The 19,680-nt window shown below is 42.3% G+C and overlaps 1 protein-coding gene across 1 annotated transcript in view; it reads left to right on the forward strand.

Annotated features, from left to right (window-relative positions):
- Positions 1–19,680, forward strand: part of SLC2A13 (solute carrier family 2 member 13) — a 253,164-nt gene that overhangs the window by 207,893 nt on the left and 25,591 nt on the right. The window contains exon 5 of the mRNA XM_056573657.1: positions 13,158–13,321. Within this exon, the coding sequence (XP_056429632.1) occupies positions 13,158–13,321 (164 nt within the window). The remainder of the gene's footprint in view (positions 1–13,157; positions 13,322–19,680) is intronic.

The raw sequence follows: 19,680 nt of genomic DNA on the forward strand, positions 1-19,680 counted from the left end.
TTTAAACAGCCTTTTCACTCTTTTTTTCCTCTGTACTCAACCTCTAGGGGGAGGGGTAGATTGCTCACAGGTGTATAAATCTTAGTTTGGGACTCAGTTCTGAGCATGCTCTTTTTTAGTGGGCTTTGGAAGGTAGGAAGTGAAAGAGTTATAAAACTGAGAGTTTGAAAGCAGGAGTTTGAGATCACTGTGAGTGTTACTTTACTTACACTATAGAGACTTTAACTCACAAGGTCTACTTAGAATTTAATTGTAATAGTTACTGTCTGTTTTTGGCTGTTAATCTGTGAAATCCCCATAACTAGATGGCCTCCATGTTGGAAATTGCAGTCCGATGTACATCTTGCGCAATGTATGCAATCCTTGAACAGCAGTTTGAGGGTGCATATTGTTGTTCGAGATGTGTGCGAGTTGTTCATTTGGAAGCCCAGATCCTGGATCTAGAGGAGCAACTGGCAACATTGAGACGCATTGACAACTTGAGAGGAGTCTCCTGCTCACTTAGCAAGTACTTTCTGGGGTAGAGGTGGGGGAGGATAGTGGGACGGAGGTGCAGGACAGTCAGGCATCTAGCTGGGTTACAGTCAGAAAACGGGGTAGAGGGGAAAGTGTCAGGGAGGCTAGTCCTGATCTGGCATAGACCAACAAGTTTTCCGGTTGGCAGATGAGGGGGATGCCATTTCAGAGCTAGCAGTACTGCAGCAGGACTCTGCCTCTGACTGCCAGGGGGGGGTATCTGCTCCAGTAAGGAGGGAGGGAGGAGTGCAGGCCAGGCCAGACAGGTACTGGTAGTGGGGACTCAATTATTAGGTGGACAGACAGAGCGATCTGTCACAAAGACCGGGATCACCAAACAGTGTGTTGTCTTCCTGGTGCTCAAGTTCGGCACATCGCAGATCGGGTTGGCAGGTTGCTGGGTGGGGCTGGTGAGGACCCAGCGGTCATGGTACATATTGGCACCAATGACAAAGTAAGATGTAGGTGGAGTGTCCTTAAAAATGATTTCAGGGACTTAGGCCGCAAGCTTAGGGCAAGGATCTCCAAGGTAATATTTACTGAAATATTACCTGTACCACAAGCCACACTAGAGAGGCAGCAGGAGATTAGGGAGGTAAACAAGTGGCTCAGAAGCTGGTGTAGGAAGGAGGGGTTTGGGTTCATGGAGAACTGGGTTGACTTTGTTATTGGATATCGGCTCTACCGTAGGGACGGGCTGCACCTCAATGGGGGGAGGGTGCAGCTGTGCTTGGAGAGAAGATGGCAAGAAGGGTTGAGGAGTGTTTAAACTAGGGACTGGGGGGGTGGGTACCTACAGCATAGAGGGGGAAGATAGTGTAGATAGAGAGGGGGGACTTATTAATGTACCTGGGGGGTGGAGTGGAGGGAGGGGTTAGAATAGTTAATAGGGATAGGCTTCATAGGGGGGAAAAAAAAAACATACACCATTGAAATGCCTGATTACTAATGCCAGAAGTCTGACCAATAAAACTGATGAACTGGAGTGGTTGATGTCTGAGGAGAATTATGACATAGTGGGTATAACAGAGACCTGGTTGGACGATAGCTGTGACTGGACAGTCAACATACAGGGTTATAGTCTATTCAGGAAGGATCAGACAAAACAAAAAGGGGGAGGAGTTGCCTTTATGTAAAATCCAGTCTGAAGGCCGCACTACGGGAGGATATACGGGAGGGAAATGATAATGTGGAGTTATTATGGGTAGAAATATATGGAGATAAAAATAAAAAAATTCTGATAGGGGTTTGCTATAAGCCACCAAACATAATGGAAGAAGCAGAATATCAATTACTGAGGCAAATAAACATGGCAGCAAATCAGAACGAGGTGATAATAATGGGGGATTTTAATTATCCTGATATAAACTGGGAGACTGAGTCCTGTGAATCTCATAAAGGAAACAGGTTTCTGACTATAGCTAAAGACAATTATCTGTCCCAAATGGTGCAGGGCCCGACCAGAGGGGGCGCCCTGCTAGACATAATATTAACCAACAGACCTGACAGAGTAACTAATGTGCAAGTAGAAGGACAACTAGGAAATAGTGATCATAATATAATACATTATAACTTCTTCTTCAATAAGCGAATCTCTCAAGGAGCCACAAAAACAATGAACTTTAGGAAGGCAAAGTTTAATCAAATCAGAGAAGCCCTTAACAATATAAAATGGGATAATGTCCTCAAAAACAAGAATACTGACACTAAATGGGAGACTTTTAAAAATGTCTTAAATTCTCACTGTAAGATGTATATACCTTATGTGAATAAAAGGGTCAGGAATAAAAGAAAACCAATATGGATAAATAAAAACGTTAAGGGGGCAATAAATGACAGAAATAAAGCATTTCAACTACTGAACCAGGACGGCAGTGAAGAAGCATTAAAAAGCTATAGAGAAAAAGTTAGAATATGTAAAAAAAAAACAGATAAAAGCCGCAATAATAGAGACAGAAAGACTCATTGCCAAAGAGAGTAAAACTAACCCAAAAATGTTCTTTAACTATATAAATAGCAAAAAGATTAAAAATGAAAGTGTTGGCCCTTTAACCCGGACAGGCCACAGGGTGTATGGATACGCCTTGTGTACCTGGTCTTAAGGACCCAGGGCGTACAGGTACACCTGTGGGAATTCCATATCAATCAGCAGGCACCCAGCGCAAATGCCCAGGGGGGGTCATCAGACCCCCCCCCCCATGTCGGCAGTCGGTGCAAATCGCAAGTGAGTTCACACTTGCGATTTGCGCCTATTCCGGGTCATATGGGTCTACGGTGACCCGGAATATAAGGGGGATCGCGGTTGTCCATGACACCTACGATCCCCCTGAAGGGATTGGAGTGAGGTGGCAGGGGTGCCACCCCTCCTATTGGTCGTCAAAAGCGATGACCAATATCAGATCGGGGTGGGGGGGTTAACTTTTGTTTTCCCCGTTCAGTCCACCCACAATAGGCGGGGCAGAACGGGGAAACTGAAGGGGACCGGGCGCCAAAGTCCACTTACCCATTGGTGGAGGCTGCTGGACGCGATCGGCTGCAGTGATCGGCAGGCGGCATGTCGTGCGGCTGGCTCCCTGGATCCTACGGAAGCCGGTGAGTTGCCTAGCAACATCTGGAAGGCTACAGTTTGAGACCACTATACAGTGGTCTCTACACTGTAGCCCTCCAGATGTTGCAAAACTACAACTCCCAGCATGCCCAGACAGCTGTTTGGGCATGCTGGGATTTGCAGATTTGCAACAGCTGGAGGTCTACAGTTTAGAGACCACTGCACAGTGATCTCTATACTGTGGCCCTCTAGATCTTGCAAAACTACAACTCCTAGCATGCCCACACAGCTGTTTACTTTCTGGGCATGCTGGGATTTGTAGTTTTGTAACATCTGGAGGTCCACAGTTTGGAGATCACTGTGCACTGGTCTCTTACTGTAGCCCCCCAGATGTTGCAAAACTGCAAATCCCAGCATGCCCAAACAGCTGTCTCGGCATGCTGGGAGTTGTAGTTGCGTACCTCCAGTTGTTGCATAACTACATCTCCCAGCATCAGTACATGCTGTGAAAAATACTGAGTTAGGTAACAGAACCTAACTGAAGGTTTTCCAACCAGTGTGCCTCCAGCTGTTGCAAAACTACAACTCCCGGCATGCACGGTCTGTCAGTACATGCTGGGAGTTGTAGTTTTGAGACAGCTGGAGGTTTGCCCCCCCCCATGTGAACGTACAGGGTACATTCACACGGGCAGGTTTACAGTAAGTTTCCTGCTTCAAGTATGAGCTGCGGCAAATTTTTCGCCGCAGCGCAAATTCCTAGCGGGAAGCTCACTGTAAACCTCTGCCAGTGCTAATGTACCCTAAAAACACTACACTACACTAACACATAATAAAGAGTAAAACACTACATATACACCCCCTTACACCGTCCCCCCAATAAAAATGAAAAAAACTTATTGTACGGCAGTGTTTCCAAAACGGAGCCTCCAGCTGTTGCAAAACAACAACTCCCAGCATTTCCGGACAGCCACTGACTGTCCAGGCATGCTGGGAGTTTAACAACAGCTGGAGGCACCCTTGTATTCTACGCCAGTGATTCTCAATGTCCAACCCTATGCAATACCTATTTAGTCCTCAAATGTGCATGGCGCTCTCTCAGTTCGGAGCCCTGTCGTATTTCAAGGAAACAGTTTAGGGCCACATATGGGGTATTTCCATACTCGGGAGAAATTGCACTACAAATTTTGGGGGTCTTTTACCCCTTGTGAAAAGGAAAAGTTGGGGGCTACACCAGCCTGTTAGTGTAAATTTTTTTTTTTTTGGGGGGGGGGGTTCATTTTCTCCTATTACCCCTTGTAAAAATTTAAAATTTGGGGAAAAATCTGCATTTTAGTGAAAAATATTATTTTTTCATTTACACATCCAAATTTAACAAAATGTCATCAAACACCTGTGAGGTGTTAAGGCTCACTGTACCCCTTGTTGCGTTCCTTGAGGGGTGTAGTTTCCAAAATAGTATGCCATGTGTTTGTTTGTTTTTTTGCTGTTCTGGCACCATAGGGGCTTCCTAAATGCGACATGCCCTCCAAAAACCATTTCAGCAAAATTTGCATTTCAAAAGCCAAATGTGGCTCCATTGTAGTGCGCCAGCAGAGCACTTGTCCACACATTGTGTATTTCCATACTCAGAAGAGATGGGGTTACAAATTTTGGGGGCCATTTAAAATTTGAGGGAAAACCAGCATTTTAGTGAAAAATTTTAAATAATATAAGAATTTACAAATCCAACTTTAACCCCTTAAGGACCAGGCCCATTTTGACCTTAAGGACCAGACCAATTTTATTTTTGCATTTTCGTTTTTTCCTGCTCGCCTTCTAAAAATCATAAATCTCTTATATTTCCATCCACAGACCCATATGAGGGCTTGTTTTTTGCGTCACCAATTGTACCTTGTAATGACATCACTTATTTTACCAAAAAATGTACGGCGCAACCAAACAAATATTATTTATGTAGGAAAATTGAAAAGAAAACCGCAATTTAGCAAATTTTGGAAGGTTTTGTTTTCATGCTGTACACTTTCCAGTAAAAATGACATGTTTTCTTTATTCTGTGGGTCAATACGATTAAAATGATACCCATGATTATATTCTTTTCTATAATTGTATCGCTTAAAAAAAAATCTCAAACCATTTTAACAAAATTAGTATGTTTGAAATTGCCCTACTTTGACCACCTATAACTTTCTCATTTTTCCGTATATGGGGCGATATGAGGGCTCATTTTTTGCACCATGATCTGTAGATTTTATCAGTATGACTTTTGCTTAGGTTTTACTTTCTATTAATTTTTGATTAATTTTTTGGGGAATAAAATGTGACAAAAAAGCAGCAATTTTGGACTTTTTTAAATTTTTTTATGTTTACGCCGTTAACCATACAGGATAATTAATATATTTTAATAGTTCAGACTTTTACGCACGGGGCGATACCAAATATGTGTAATTATTTTTTTACGCTTTTTTGGGGGTAAAATGGGAAAAACGGACGTTTTACTTTTTTATTGGAGGAGGGGATTTTTCAAATTTTTTTTACTTTTATTTAACATTTTTTTACTTTTTCTTTTTACACTTTTTATGTCCCCATAGGGGACTATTCATTGCAATCAGTTGATTGCTAATACTGTGCAGTGCTATGTATAGGACACAGCACTGCTCAGTATTATCGGTGATCTTCTGCTCTGGTCTGCTCGATCTCAGACCAGCGGGTCTCATTACCGGCGGGTCTATGGCTGCTGATAGCAGCCGGGACCTGCCGGACATGACGAGCGGTGCTCGTGATCATGTTGGCTCATAAATGTACGTCATGGTGCGCTAAGTACCACGTCGCCATGACGTACATTTACGTCCATTGTCGTCAAGGGGTTAATGAAAAGTCGTCAAACACCTGTGGGGTGTTAAGGCTCACTGGACCCCTTGTTAAGTGCCTTGAGGTATGTAGTTTCCAAAATAGTATGCCATGTAGGTTTTTTTATGCTGTTCTGGCACCATAGGGGCTTCCTAAATGTGACATGCCCCCCAAAAACCATTTCAGAAAAACTCACTCTCCAAAATCTCACTGTTGCTCCTTCCCTTCTGAGCCCTCTACTGCGCCCGCCGAACACTTGACATACACATATGAGGTATTTCCTTACTCGAGAGAAATTGGGTTACAAATTTTAGGAAGATTTCTCTCCTTTTACCCCTTGTAAAAATTCAATAACTGGGTCTACAAGAACATGCCAGTGTAAAAAATGAAGATTTTGAATTTTCTCCTTCAATTTGCTGCTCTTCCTGTGAAACACCTAAAGGGTTAACAAACCTTATGAATGTCATTTTGAATACTTTGAGCGGTGCAGTTTTTATAATGGTTTAATTTATGGGGTATTTCTAATATGAAAGTCCTTCAAATCCACTTCAAAACTGAACTGGTCCCTGAAAATTTTCGATTTTGAAAATGTTGTGAAAAATTGGAAAATTGCTTCTATACTTTGAAGCCCTCTGATGTCTTCCAAAAGTAAAAACTTGTCAACTTTATGATGCAAACATAAAGTAGACATATTGTATATGTGAATCAATATATAATTTATTTGGAATATTCATTTTCCTTATTAGCAGAGAGCTTCAAAGTAAAAATAAATGCACATTTTTGAATTTTTTTCATCACATTTTTGAATTTTTCACCAAGAAATGATGCAAGTATCGACAAATTTTTACCACTAACATAAAGTAGAATATGTCATGAAAAACCAATCTCGGGATCAGAATGAAAGGTAAAAGTATCTCAGAGTTATTAATACTTAATGTGACAGTGGTCAGATGTGCAAAAAATGGCCGGGTCCTACAATGAAAATTGGCTGGGTCCTTAAGGGGTTAAAAAACGATAAAGAAGAAATTCTAAACAGGGATCAGGAAAAAGCTAATATATTAAACAAATTCTTCTCCACTGCATTCACCAAGGAAAATTAAATGCCAGGTGAAATACAGCAAAATAAGGTAAATGCCCTGTACAGGTCACCTGTCTAACCCAGGAAGAATTACAGTGCCGCCTAGAAAAAATCAAAATAGACAAATCATCACGTCCAGGTGGCATTCACCCCAGTGTTCTAAAGGAATTAAGTAATGTAAGAGACAGACCCCTATTCTTAATATTCAGGGACTCTATAGTGACAGGGACTGTTCCCCAGGACTGGCGCATGGCAAATGTGGTGCCAATATTTAAAAAGGGGTCAAAAGGTGACCCTGGGAATTATAGGCCTGTTAGTTTAGCCTCCCTTGTATGTAAATAGTTTGAGGATTTTCTAAGAGATGCTATTTTGCAGTATCTTGATAAAAATAAATGTATGATCCCATATCAGCATGGCTTTATGAGGGATCGGCCCTGTCAAACTAACCTGATCAGCTTTTATGAGGAGGTGAGCTCCAGACTGGACCAGGGGGAATCGCTAGATGTCTTTTTTATATATGGATTTTTCCAACACATTTGATATGGTGCCACATAAAAGATTGGTGCATAAAATGAGAAGGATTGGGCTGGGGGAGAATGTGTGTAAGTGGGTAAGTAACTGGCTCAGTGATAGGAAACAGGGTGGTTATTAATTTAATGGTACTTATTCTGATTGGGTGACTGTTACTAGTGGGGTACCACAGGGGTCCGTCTTGGGTCCTGTTCTATTTAATATATTTATTAATGACCTTGTAGAGGGGTTGAATAGTAAAGTAGCAATCTTTGCAGATGATACTAAACGCTGTAAACCGGTAAACACTATAGAGGACAGTGCACTGTTACAAATGGATCTTTATAGGTTGGAGGTTTGGGCTGTGAAGTGGCAGATGAGGTTCAACACTGATAAATGTAAGGTAATGCACATGGGGAAGAAAAATCCAGGCTGGGATTATGTATTAAATGGGAGAACAAGTGGGACTGTATCTATAACAAGGGGGCACCCTCTACATCCTGAGGAATACCCTCTAGGTCTTGAGAAATACCAAAAATAGAAAAAAGACTGTAGCAGACTGACATAGCAAAAAATAATTAAAGGGGTATTCCAGGCAAAAACTTTTTTTGTATATATCAACTGGCTCTGGAAAGTTAAACAGATTTGTAAATTACTTCTATTAAAAAATCTTAATCCTTCCAATAGTTATTAGCTTCTGAAGTTGAGTTGCTGTTTTCTGTCTAACTGCTTTCTGATGACTCAGGTCCCGGGAGCTGTCCAGCTCCTATGGGGATATTTTCCCATCATGCAAGGGATATTCTGCCATCATGCACAGCTCCCGGGACGTGACATCATCATTGAGCAGTTAGACAGAAAACTTCAGAAGCTAATAACTATTGGAAGGATTAAGATTTTTTTATAGAAGTAATTTACAAATCTGTTTAACTTTCCGGAGCCTATTTGATATATAAAAAAAAGTTTTTGCCTGGAATACCCCTTTAACAACTTTATTGTTAAAATACAATTAAAAATACATAAATGAAACGGAGGAATGGCAACTGAAAAATGAACATCTCCCGGATACAAAGCATGGAAGTGCAAAAGTGGCAAAGTGCCACACGCTATGTAACTAAATACTGGAGTGGGTATGTATGTAGATAGCACACCCTATAAAATGCATGTTAGTAAATTTGAGCAACAGTACATTTACATTGTAAAAGAGTATTGCACATGTTGACAAAGATGCATAAGTGCATGAAGTACATAAGGTGCAAACTGAAACAATACCCACATGTGTCAATACCCACATGACTACATCCTTCTTCCGGGAGTCCTGAGGAAAGAAGGTTTCTACACCAGCACAGACGGGAAGGCATTCAGACGACTAAAACAAGAAGTTAGTGGGGAAACATTAAAGAATTATAAGGAGAGAAATAAAATCTGTAAAAAATAAATAAAACAAGCAAAAATTGCAGCAGAGAGAAGAATTGCCATAGAGTAAAAAACAACCTCAAAATATTATTCACCTACATAAATAATAAGAAATTTAAAGCTGAAAATGTTGGCCCCCTAAGAAATACTATGGGGGTAATAGTGGAGGAGGATGAGGAAAAGGCCAATCTACTAAATGACTTCTTCTCTACTGTATTTACAAAGGAAAATCCAATGCCAAGAAAAGGCGCCTCCTTAGTAACATAAAAACACACACATCACCGGGCCCAGATGGCATCCATCCCAGGGTTTTGCAAGAATTAAATTCTGTGTTAGAAAGGCCCTTATTCCTTATATTTAAAGATTCTATAATGACAGGGGCACAAAAAATCCCTGTTTTCCCTGTTACTACTAAGGAACGTCATACAATTACCTCTACTGTCCTCTTTCCATGGTGCTATCATACTGAATATATGTGACTAGTAGTAGGGATTGGCCCGTGTAGTCAGCTAGCCTCACTTTTCTTAGTAATCTAGCTAGCAAAGTATAGGGGAGGTTACTGTCCTTATTAGGACGTCCATTCCACCTAGGCTTAGGTCCTAGTGCAGTAATAGACATAGGGAGTAGCAAGTTCATACCCCCTCCCCACCCTGTTGTCCTGTCCTGAGCAATCACCTGAGCCATTGGGGATAGGGCGTGATAGTGATCGTACCATTACGTATACTCCTGAATTATCATCATTATTTTTGTACTGAATTATCTGCGGCATCAGTAATTTTATTTAAACTGAATAATACGTACTGTGTTATTTGCTGTATCAGTCGTACAATGGAACTGTGAGCCTAGTGCTCATTCACTGTGCTGTGCTTTGATTTGGTGTGGCTTTCTGAGCAATATAGAAACCCTTTTGGTTTCTTTTTTATGGGCAAGTAATAAATAGTAATTTTACGTCTATTTTCTGTGAACTAGATGTTATATATCTGGCCTTTTCTTAGGCATTTGAAACTGTGCCACACAAAAGGTTAGTACATAAAATTAGGATGCTGGGACTGGGGGAGGACATATGTAAATGGGTTAGCAACTGGCTCAGTGACCAGAAAATTAGGGTGAGTATTAATGGAACTTACTCTGGTTGGGTGACAGTTACAAGTGTGGTACCACAGGGGTCAGTATGGGTCCGCTTTTTTTCAAATGTTTATTAATGACCTTGTAGAGGAATTACAAAGTAGAATTTCTATATTTGCAGATGACACCAAACTGGGTAGTGTGATTACCACAGAGGATGATAACATAATATTACAGAGGGATCTGGGGAAGCTGGAGGCACAGCTTGGGCACAGACATGGCAAATTAAGTTTAATGTGGATAAATGTATGGTTATGCACTTGTAAGGTGGATAAATGTAAGGTTATGCAGGTAAAAACAAAATGTACGATTAAACAACATCCAACAAGGGAGAAAAATAGAGCAAGACAGAATAAGCAGTAAACGGCACCGGTATATATAAAGAACCGCACTGTGTGTGTTACAACATATCAATGGAACGGGTGTTGTTAATGAGCCAAACCCTCAATGACCAGAGGAAACCATACATGACTGCCTGAAGGTGCTCTCGTGGTAAAATTTTGTATTCAATATATCAAAATAAAGAGAAGAGAATAAACGGAGCACTCACATTCTTCACTTGTCTTCAAAGGCAGGGAATGCCGACTTCAGTTACGGTCCTCCATAGTGGGGAGTCGGTAGGTGGTACGGGGGGGGTCTCAAACTCCGGCCACGGACCGTATCACGCCCACTGGCGCTTCGTCAGGCCATGTATCATGATACATGATACTGTGATGTCTGACTCAATAAACAAGTTCAAGCGGGCCTGGAGTAATAATATTACAGGTTATGGATACTAGATTTATGTGGATAGAATGTTGATCCAGGGTTTTATTCTGATATAAATTGGGGTCGGGAAGGAATTTTTTCCTCTGTCATGGGGTGGGCAATTGGCATAAGCCTCATGTTTTGTTTTTTTTGCCTTCCTCTGGAACAACACAGTAGGGTTTTAGGTTGATCTCGATGGACTCAATGGTCTTTTTTCAACCTTACAAACTGTGTTAGTATGTTACAAATAATATCTTTTTTTTTTGTCTCTGAGCATAGGTTATAGAAAAACTAAAGGTGTCATTACAAAGTACAATTGGTCCTGCAAAAAAACAAGCCTCATATGGGGCTGTAGATGGAAAAATAAGAGTTATGGCTATTATAGGGTAACGAGGAAAAAACAAAAGTGCAAAAACTAAAAGACTAGGGATCGACCGATTATCGGTATGGCCGATATTATCGGCCGATAATCACGATTTTGGGCATTATCGGTATCGGCAATTACCTTGCCGATAAGCCGATAATGCACCGCCCCCCGCACCGCGACCGCCCCCCCCCCCCCGACCCACCGCACCGCGACGCACCCCCCACTGCAGTGCTGGGCGGTATACCGGTATGGATTTTTGCCCATACCGCTATACCGGTCGGGCCCCTCCCCCCACCCTCCAAGTCAATAAAAAAAATTAAACTTACCCATAATGGGGGTGGTCCGGGCCATCCATCCTTCCTTCCTGTAGTGTCCGGCGGCATTCGCTGGCACGGCCACTTTTCCTTTTAGTTTGAAATTGACTGTGCTGAGTTAATTTTCCCTAGCTGTGTATTGCTCAATTTATCATATGCTGTGCACCATTTCATAAATTTGACGCACGTCCGCACTTTCAGTAATGTAAAACACATCAACCACATACAATAAATCAATGAATCACTTTAAAAACATTAGAATTAATTTATACTGTAACAAAAATGGCTGTGAAAACAAATCCCAAAATACTAGGGTAACATTGCTGTATTTTTTCTAATCCAAAAAATGAATTAATAAAAGTTAACAATACATTATTTGTAACCTAAAAGGTTCCATAAAAAAAAAATAATTATTGAAAATGATATCTGTTAGAGGTAAACTGACAGCAGCATTACCTTTCCTAAAGCTGTTGTGCTTTTTCAGAGTTGGAGAGAAATCTTAATATGCAAATCATCATCTTGTTGCACACAGGGCCTTACCCAGACCCTTGGTACACTGCTCTGCCTTTCCCCACAGGCTATGTGATACACCCCCTTCATAAATATATTTTTTTCTCCTCTCCAGCATGTTGTCGATATGTGTTGTCATCACATATAGCCCCGCACCATGAGCGGGTATGCACTGGGCGGGTCAGAGTGCTGGGGCCTCCTGCAATCTCCTGTATGGAGCCTCAGCTCTCTTTCACAGCAGCGCATCGCAACCCGTAGCAGGGGCCGTCACGCCCCGTCCATATAGCTCTATGGGGGGGGGGGGGGAGCAGTTCAGCTATCTTCAGATCTCCCATAGAGTTATATAGAGGCGGTGCGGAGGCCCCTGCAATCTAAAACGTATCCTCTATCCTGCAGATAGGGGATACGTTTTTGTCCGTGATACTTCTTCTTTAACTTCACAATGGAGGAATGGATTTGAAAAAGGAAAATTGTATTCTAATAAGCATCATTTACTCTATTTCACTGGATGAGCAGGTTAGTGTGATGCTGCTGTCAGTTTACCTTAAAAATGTTGGTGGAAATTAAAATTATGGTTCTCAGAATACAGCCAAAAAGTGACAACTTTAGGTTTTAAAAGAAAACCCTCTTCGTACCAGAGAAACAGTGTGAACTAGAGTATCAGTTTCAGTGATGTTTATTTATATAGCATCGACTTTTTGAGGGCCATACAGTGGAATTAAGCGTAAATATTTAGCTCAGAGATTATAATGCAGCAGCCTTCCATTGTTTTCAATGTGATTCTCCTGCATTGTGCAGCAAAAAAACTCTTCTGTGGAAATTCAAATGCTGGACTTCGCAGAAAGTTTTCAGCAGTTTCCTCTGTAATGCATTGCCATTTATTGAGATTGTGCATTTCCGAGCGGTCCTAGTGATGTGTTGGCGCCTGCCGCATGCAGAGTTCCCACCCAGAATTTTTTTGGGTGGATATTCTGCAGTGTGAATGGACCCTAAGAATACCATACAAAATTGTATTGAATAGCAGTCTTTTGTGGTAGCTGTCTCAATGAAGTTGGCTGCTATGCATGGTGGACTAAAAATCCATAACATAAAATCAGGTGTGTATAAAGGGGTCTTTTGGAAAGATTTTACTGTATGGGTTACACATGGTTTTTAACAAGTCTTTTTTTCTATATGTTTCAGGTATTACAGTGCAACAATTTTGCAGATGTCAGGTGTGGATGATGACAGACTGGCTATTTGGCTTGCTGCTATTACTGCATTTACAAACTTCAGTTTTACACTTGTTGGTGTCTGGCTTGTGGAAAAAGTTGGCAGAAGGAAACTCACACTTGGAAGTCTTACAGGTATGTGGAGAGTTTAATACCTTCCCTCAGATGGACGTATATATACACGTCCATTTTAGCGGTGCCTTCCTGCAACTGGACATATGTATACTGGGAGCAGCTGTGCTCCCAGTCATTGGTGGCGGGAGCCAGCTGCCACATATTTCTAGGCACCTGTTGCAACTGCCAGGAGCTGAGTGGGGCTCTGACTCCTGACCATTAAAGGGAACCTGTCACTAAGTTTTATTCTATATGAAGAGTGGCAACACGTAATAGAGGTTAATATCATGTGCCCTACCATGCCTCAATGTCTGCTGGCACTTCTGCCAACATGGAGAAAACTTTTTTAATATACCACGCAGTGTATAAATGAGGCTTAAGTGGTCCCAGGGCAGCATGCATAACCCCTGGTGGATGTACGGCATAAATGTACGCCCTTGCTGCCTGGTTCTTAGCTCACCAGGGAATACATTTACCCCCTGTGGCATGTACGATCTATGCAGTGATCAGCACCTACCCCATTAAAAAATAAAATGCCCCTCTTTTCCTCACGTGCAAAAATTAAGCCCTCATGTAACGTCGTATACCGAAAGTTATAGGAGGACAGAATATTGCAATTTTAAAAATACTTCTTTTGTTAAAAAAGTTGGTGTTTCTAAAAGTAGTACTCTAACTGAAAAGCATGTAAAAATAAGTATCATTTTAGTTGTATTGACCCAAATAAAGATAACATATCAGTGTTACCGTAAAGGGCACTGCGTAAAAACAAAACCCCCCCAAAAGTTTCAAAATTGTGGTTCTCTTTTAAATTTCCAATCAGAAATTTTATGGCAAAATGAAAGGTGTCATTACAAAGTAAAATTGGTTTGGCAAAACAAAAAGCCCTCATATGGCTTTTAGATGTTAAAATATGAGTTATGGCTCTTAGAAGGTGAGAAGGAAAAAAAACAAAAATTTTAATCTCCTGTGTTCTCAAGGCCAAAATGGGCTCTGTCCCTAAGGAGTTAAGAAGTCAGCTGGCATGCTGCTTGCTGAAGTAGTGACGGCATCCCAAGCTGTAATCACGCGTATTCAGGCTCTTATCATGCCTATCTAGACATGATAGACAGCCTAGCTGTGAGCAATAACATCAGGCCCTGACTGAGCTGCTCAATCATCCCTAGATTAGGCATTATTTGAGCTTATATAGGTGTGATTACAGCCAGAGGAGTGATGACTACTTCAACAGCCTCATGTTTAACTGACTACTTAAGCCTCATTTACATACGGAGTGTGACATTTATAAAAGTTGTTTTATTCACATTTTTAGATGTACCAGCAGATATCCATGCATGGTAAGACATGTGATATTAACCTCTATTATGTGTCACCACTTGTTATATTGGGTAAAACTTGGTGACCTTTAACCTTTTAGATGCAGAGGTCAGGGTAAGAGAGGGATGAAGCTCCCTCTGTTCTCTATCGGCACCCGGTGATGTGATTTCAGGGTCCTGATGGTAGCCATGGCAACCACAGCAGGCATAATACTTTGCAGCACAGAATCCTAGGAGAGAAAGTAAGTCATTACTGCCCCTCCCACATATTGATTGAAAACCTTCTGTTTATAAACACTGATACAATTGTCGTCAACATTTAGCATAGGAAAAAACAATATTTTCACAAATAAGTGGATGTATACCAATGTTATATCTTAAAAATATTTTAATAGCATGTTGAAATACATTGCACAAAAAAACCAAAACTGACCTGTCAACATGCATGCAGCAATTTATAAACCGTAATAAATTGTAAACAGTCTATGGCATGGACAGAATTTAAGGGTTGCACAGCCATTGGCAACAAACCTTTAAATACACTGCTCAAAGAAATAAAGGGAACACTTAAACAACACAATGTAACTCCAAGTCAATCACACTTCTGTGAAATCACACTGTCCACTCAGGAAGCAACACTGATTGACAATCAATTTCACATGCTGTTGTGCAAATGGAACAGACAACAGGTGGAAATTATAGGCAATTAGCAAGACACCCCCAATAAAGGAGTAATTCTGCAGGTGGGGACCACAGACAACTTCTCAGTTCCTATGCTTCCTGGCTGATGTTTTGGTCACTTTTGACTACTGACAGTGCATGCACTCTGGTGGTAGCATGAGACGGAGTCTACATCCCACACAAGTGGCTTAGGTAGTGCAGCTCATCCAGGATGGCACATCAATGCGAGCTGTGGCAGGAAGGTTTGCTGTGTCTGTCAGCATAGTGTCCAGAGCATTGAGGCGCTACCAGGAGACAGACCAGTACATCAAAAAAACGTAGAGGAGACCATAGGAGGGCAACAACCCAGCAGGAGGACCACTGCCTCCGCTTTTGTGCAAGGAGGAGCAGGAGGAGCACTGCCAGAGCCCTGCAAAATGACCTCCAGCAGGCCACAAATGTGCATGTGTCCACTCAAACGTTCAGAAACAGACTCCATGAGGGTGGTATGAGGGCCCAACGTCCACAGGTGGGGGGTTGTGCTTACAGCCCTACTCCATGCAGGACGTTTGGCATTTGCCAGAGAACAACCAAGATTGGCAAATTTGCCATTGGCGCCCTGTGCTCTTCACAGAAGAAAGCAGGTTCACACTGAGTAAATGTGACAGAGTCTGGAGATGCAGTGGAGAACATTCTGCTGCCTGCAACATCCTCCAGCATGACTGGTTTGGCGGTGGGTCAATAATGGTGTGAGGTGGCATTTCTTTGGGGGGCCACACAGCCCTCCATGTGCTTGCCAGAGGTAGCCTGACTGCCAGTAGGTACCGAGATGAGGTCCTCCGAACCTTGTGAGACCTTATGCTGGTGCGGTTGGCCCTGGGTCCCTTCTAATGCAGGACAATGCTAGACCTCATGTGGCTGGAGTGTGTCAGCAGTTCCTGCAAGATGGTATGGACTGGCCCGCCCGTTCCCCAGACCTGAATCCGATTGAGCATATCTGGGACATCATGTCTCGCTCCATCCACCAATGCCAAGTTGCACCACAGACTGTCCAGGAGTTGGCGGATGCTTTATTCCAGGTCTGGGAGGACATGCCTCAGGAGACCGCCACCTCATCAGGAACATGCCCAGGTGTTGTAGGGAGGTCATACGGGCACGTGGAGGCCACACACACTACTGAGCCTCATTTTGACTTGTTTTAAGGACATTACATCAAAATTGGACCAGCCTGTAGTGTGGTTTTCCACTTTGATTTTGAGTGTGACTCCATATCCAGACTTTTATGGCTTGATAAATTTGATTTCATTGATAATTTTTGTGTGATTGTGTTGTCAGTACATTCAATGTAAAGACAAAAGTATTTCATACAATTAGTTCATTCATTCACACCAGGATGTGTTATCTTAGTGTTCCCTTTATTTATTTTTTAACAGTGTATAATAGAAAAGATATAGATGTATAACTATCCGGCACTGCAAGGGTGTATCACTCTAATCAAAAATGGAGCATATTACACCGAGTATAGCTGAGGCAACACATACTGCTGGGGTTTGGTGGTGCAAGGTAGAAGGGCACAAAACTCTTGGCATAAATCCATACAAAGAAAGCACCACACTAATTGAATAGTCTGTGCAGATTTTCTTTATTCCATGCAAGAAAGAAGATAGGTGAACATGGCCATACCGAGCAGGCAGCTGAGACGCCAGAGGCACTCACGGGTGTGACAACTGTTTCGCAGGACTAGACTGCTTTGCCAGACCATGCTATGGTTTGATGAAGCGGGCTAGTCCTGCGAAACAGCTGTCAAACCTGTGAGTGCCTCTGGCATCCCAGCCGCCTACTTGGTATGGCTGTGTTCACCTATCTTCTGACACCAAGGTCATAAAATTTAGCCTTTATTGGTATAGATTAAAATACGAACGTACATAAAACTTCTATAAATTCAGGATATATCGATAACAAGATATTGTTGCCAAAACACAGCTGGTCCTAGGTATGGACCAAGCACTAGTGGCCCCTATTACTGGCCCTGCTGGTCTATGTAGACCCCCTACCTGTTAATGCAGGGAGGCCTTCTTACATAGTGCAAACCCGCATCCGGAACCTCCTACCTTTCCCTACTTAGGAAAGAAAGGGGAAGAAACCAGGTGCAGTGTAATTTTAGAGACCATCAGTGGTCTAATAGCTGGTTTTACTTATACCTCCAAAAACACATTCAGTGAGTGTTAGAAATTGTAAACACATATATACAGTCTGTACAGTGCTTACATAGCAATTCTAGTCACAATAAAGCAAAATCCAACACATTTCATTGTATCGCTTAAACAAGCAGCACAACTCGATCAGGGACTAGTGCCAAGTGACAAGTTTATAAATGCATGTCACTTATGTTACAGACAAAAATGATCATGTTAAGAAAGCAAGGAGGTACTGATAAACATCAGGTATATAAGGTATATGTCTGTATTATTGTTAGTTTGGACAAAATATTGAATCCCACTAATAAATAGGTCGTGGTATTGCTGTATTAGTTGATCCTGTAAATAGATAGAGAATTATAGTGGATGTAATAAACAGTAGGATTGAAAGGCATTAGTATATATGTATTGTATGTCAATTAAGCACCTACCTCTTCGTATGAGTTCTGGTTTGGATGACTGTCAGTTGCAGACAAGGAACTTATTAACTTATTATTAACTTATTAACTTTAAATTTAAACTTCTTGATAAAGTTTAGACTAGGGATCGACTAATTATCAGTTTGGCCGATATTATTGGCTTATATTCACGATTTTGGACGTTATCGGTATCGGCAATTACCTTGCCGATAATGCCTTGCCCCCCGCACTGCCGGGACCTCCCCCACCGCCGCTGCCCCATTGCCTCCCCCATTTCCGGTTTTATAATTACCTGTTCCCGGGGCCCACGCTACTTCTGGCTCCTGCGGCTTCCTGTGTTACGCTGTGCGCTGCGCAATGACAAATGACTTCCTCAACGCGACGTGACAGCTCAGGAGGACGCCGCCGGAGCCAGAAGTAGAGTGGACAGCGGGAACAGGTAATTATAAAACCGGGAATGGGGGAGGCAATGGGGCAGCGGCGGCGGTCTCTGGCTGGGGCGGTGGGGGGGGGGGTGCGTGTGTGTGTGTGTGGCGGTGGGGAGGTCGCGGTGGCAGTGATAAGACTCAGGAGGACCCTAGCACAGGCAGGGGGAGAGAAGCGAGTGGCGGCAGCAGTCTCTGGCACCGCAAAAGCCACCGCAGTTCATTGATTTAAAGCGCCCGCTTTCAATCAATGATCTGCAGCGGTGTTGCCGGTGGGGGGGGGGGGGGTTGGGTTGGTTGTTGAGAGAGAGATAAATAGCCAATAACTTATACCGGACTATTGGTATAAGTTATCGGCTATTGGCCCTAACCTCCACAGAGTATCGGTATCGGCCCTAAAAAATCGATATCGGTCGATCCCTAGTTTAGACACATAACTAGTCAGTGTGTGTGTGTGTGTGACCTCTGGATGTGTGAGTAGAATCCAGTAAAATAATTACCTCTATTTTTGGGAGGTATTGTTCCAGTAGGATTCTACTAGGAGTCTCAATAAAGGATCATAACCTAAAAATAGGTACATAGTTGGAACTAATGAGATATAAGGTTTACGGATAAAACGAGAGGCATATAGACAGGAGCCTAGGTGCCTACCTCAGTGCCGTCCAGTATAGGGTATTGGAGCCCAAAGGTAACGTGGCCAGAGTGGTGGTTTAAACATATAAATAAATGCAATAAATATGCAGAAGTCACAAGTTGCTAATTTAGATAGCGAGGGGCCTATTGTTTTACTTACAATTTATATGGTGTCTGGGGGTGAGTGGCTCCTAGCTGGTGCGGCGTCACACATGTGCTGGCCAGCCATATTTATATTATCCATAGCGCTCGCCTTGGAGCATTCATGGCACTGTTCATAGCAGCGTTCAAGGGGATACCAAACTAAATGCCTGAAAGAAGCCATGCAAATGGCATTTCAAATACCAAGGAGTACTTTACTCACCCCTAAAAAGCGCGACACACATAATAAAATTACCAGACTCATAGGCACATATGATGACGCCGCCCCTGAGATTAAGAACATTGTGTCCCAACATTGGCAAATCCTTCTTTTGGACTCAGACTTGAAGGAAATACTCACAAGTACCCCATCTAAAACATATAGAAGAAGGAGAAATCTTAGAGACTGTTTGGTCAATAGCCACTATGAACCTCCCACCACCTCTACATGGTTGGAAAGAAGGCAGATGGGCACGTTCAAATGTGGCAAATGTCATGCATATCGATTTATAAACACAGGCCCCAGCTATACAGACATCTACTTTTATCGGACCTTCTTTGCCAAATCTTTAGCAAATTGTCGCACGAGAT

The sequence above is a fragment of the Hyla sarda genome, chromosome 4 (assembly GCF_029499605.1).
Source record: "Hyla sarda isolate aHylSar1 chromosome 4, aHylSar1.hap1, whole genome shotgun sequence".
NCBI classification, from domain to species: domain Eukaryota; kingdom Metazoa; phylum Chordata; class Amphibia; order Anura; family Hylidae; genus Hyla; species Hyla sarda.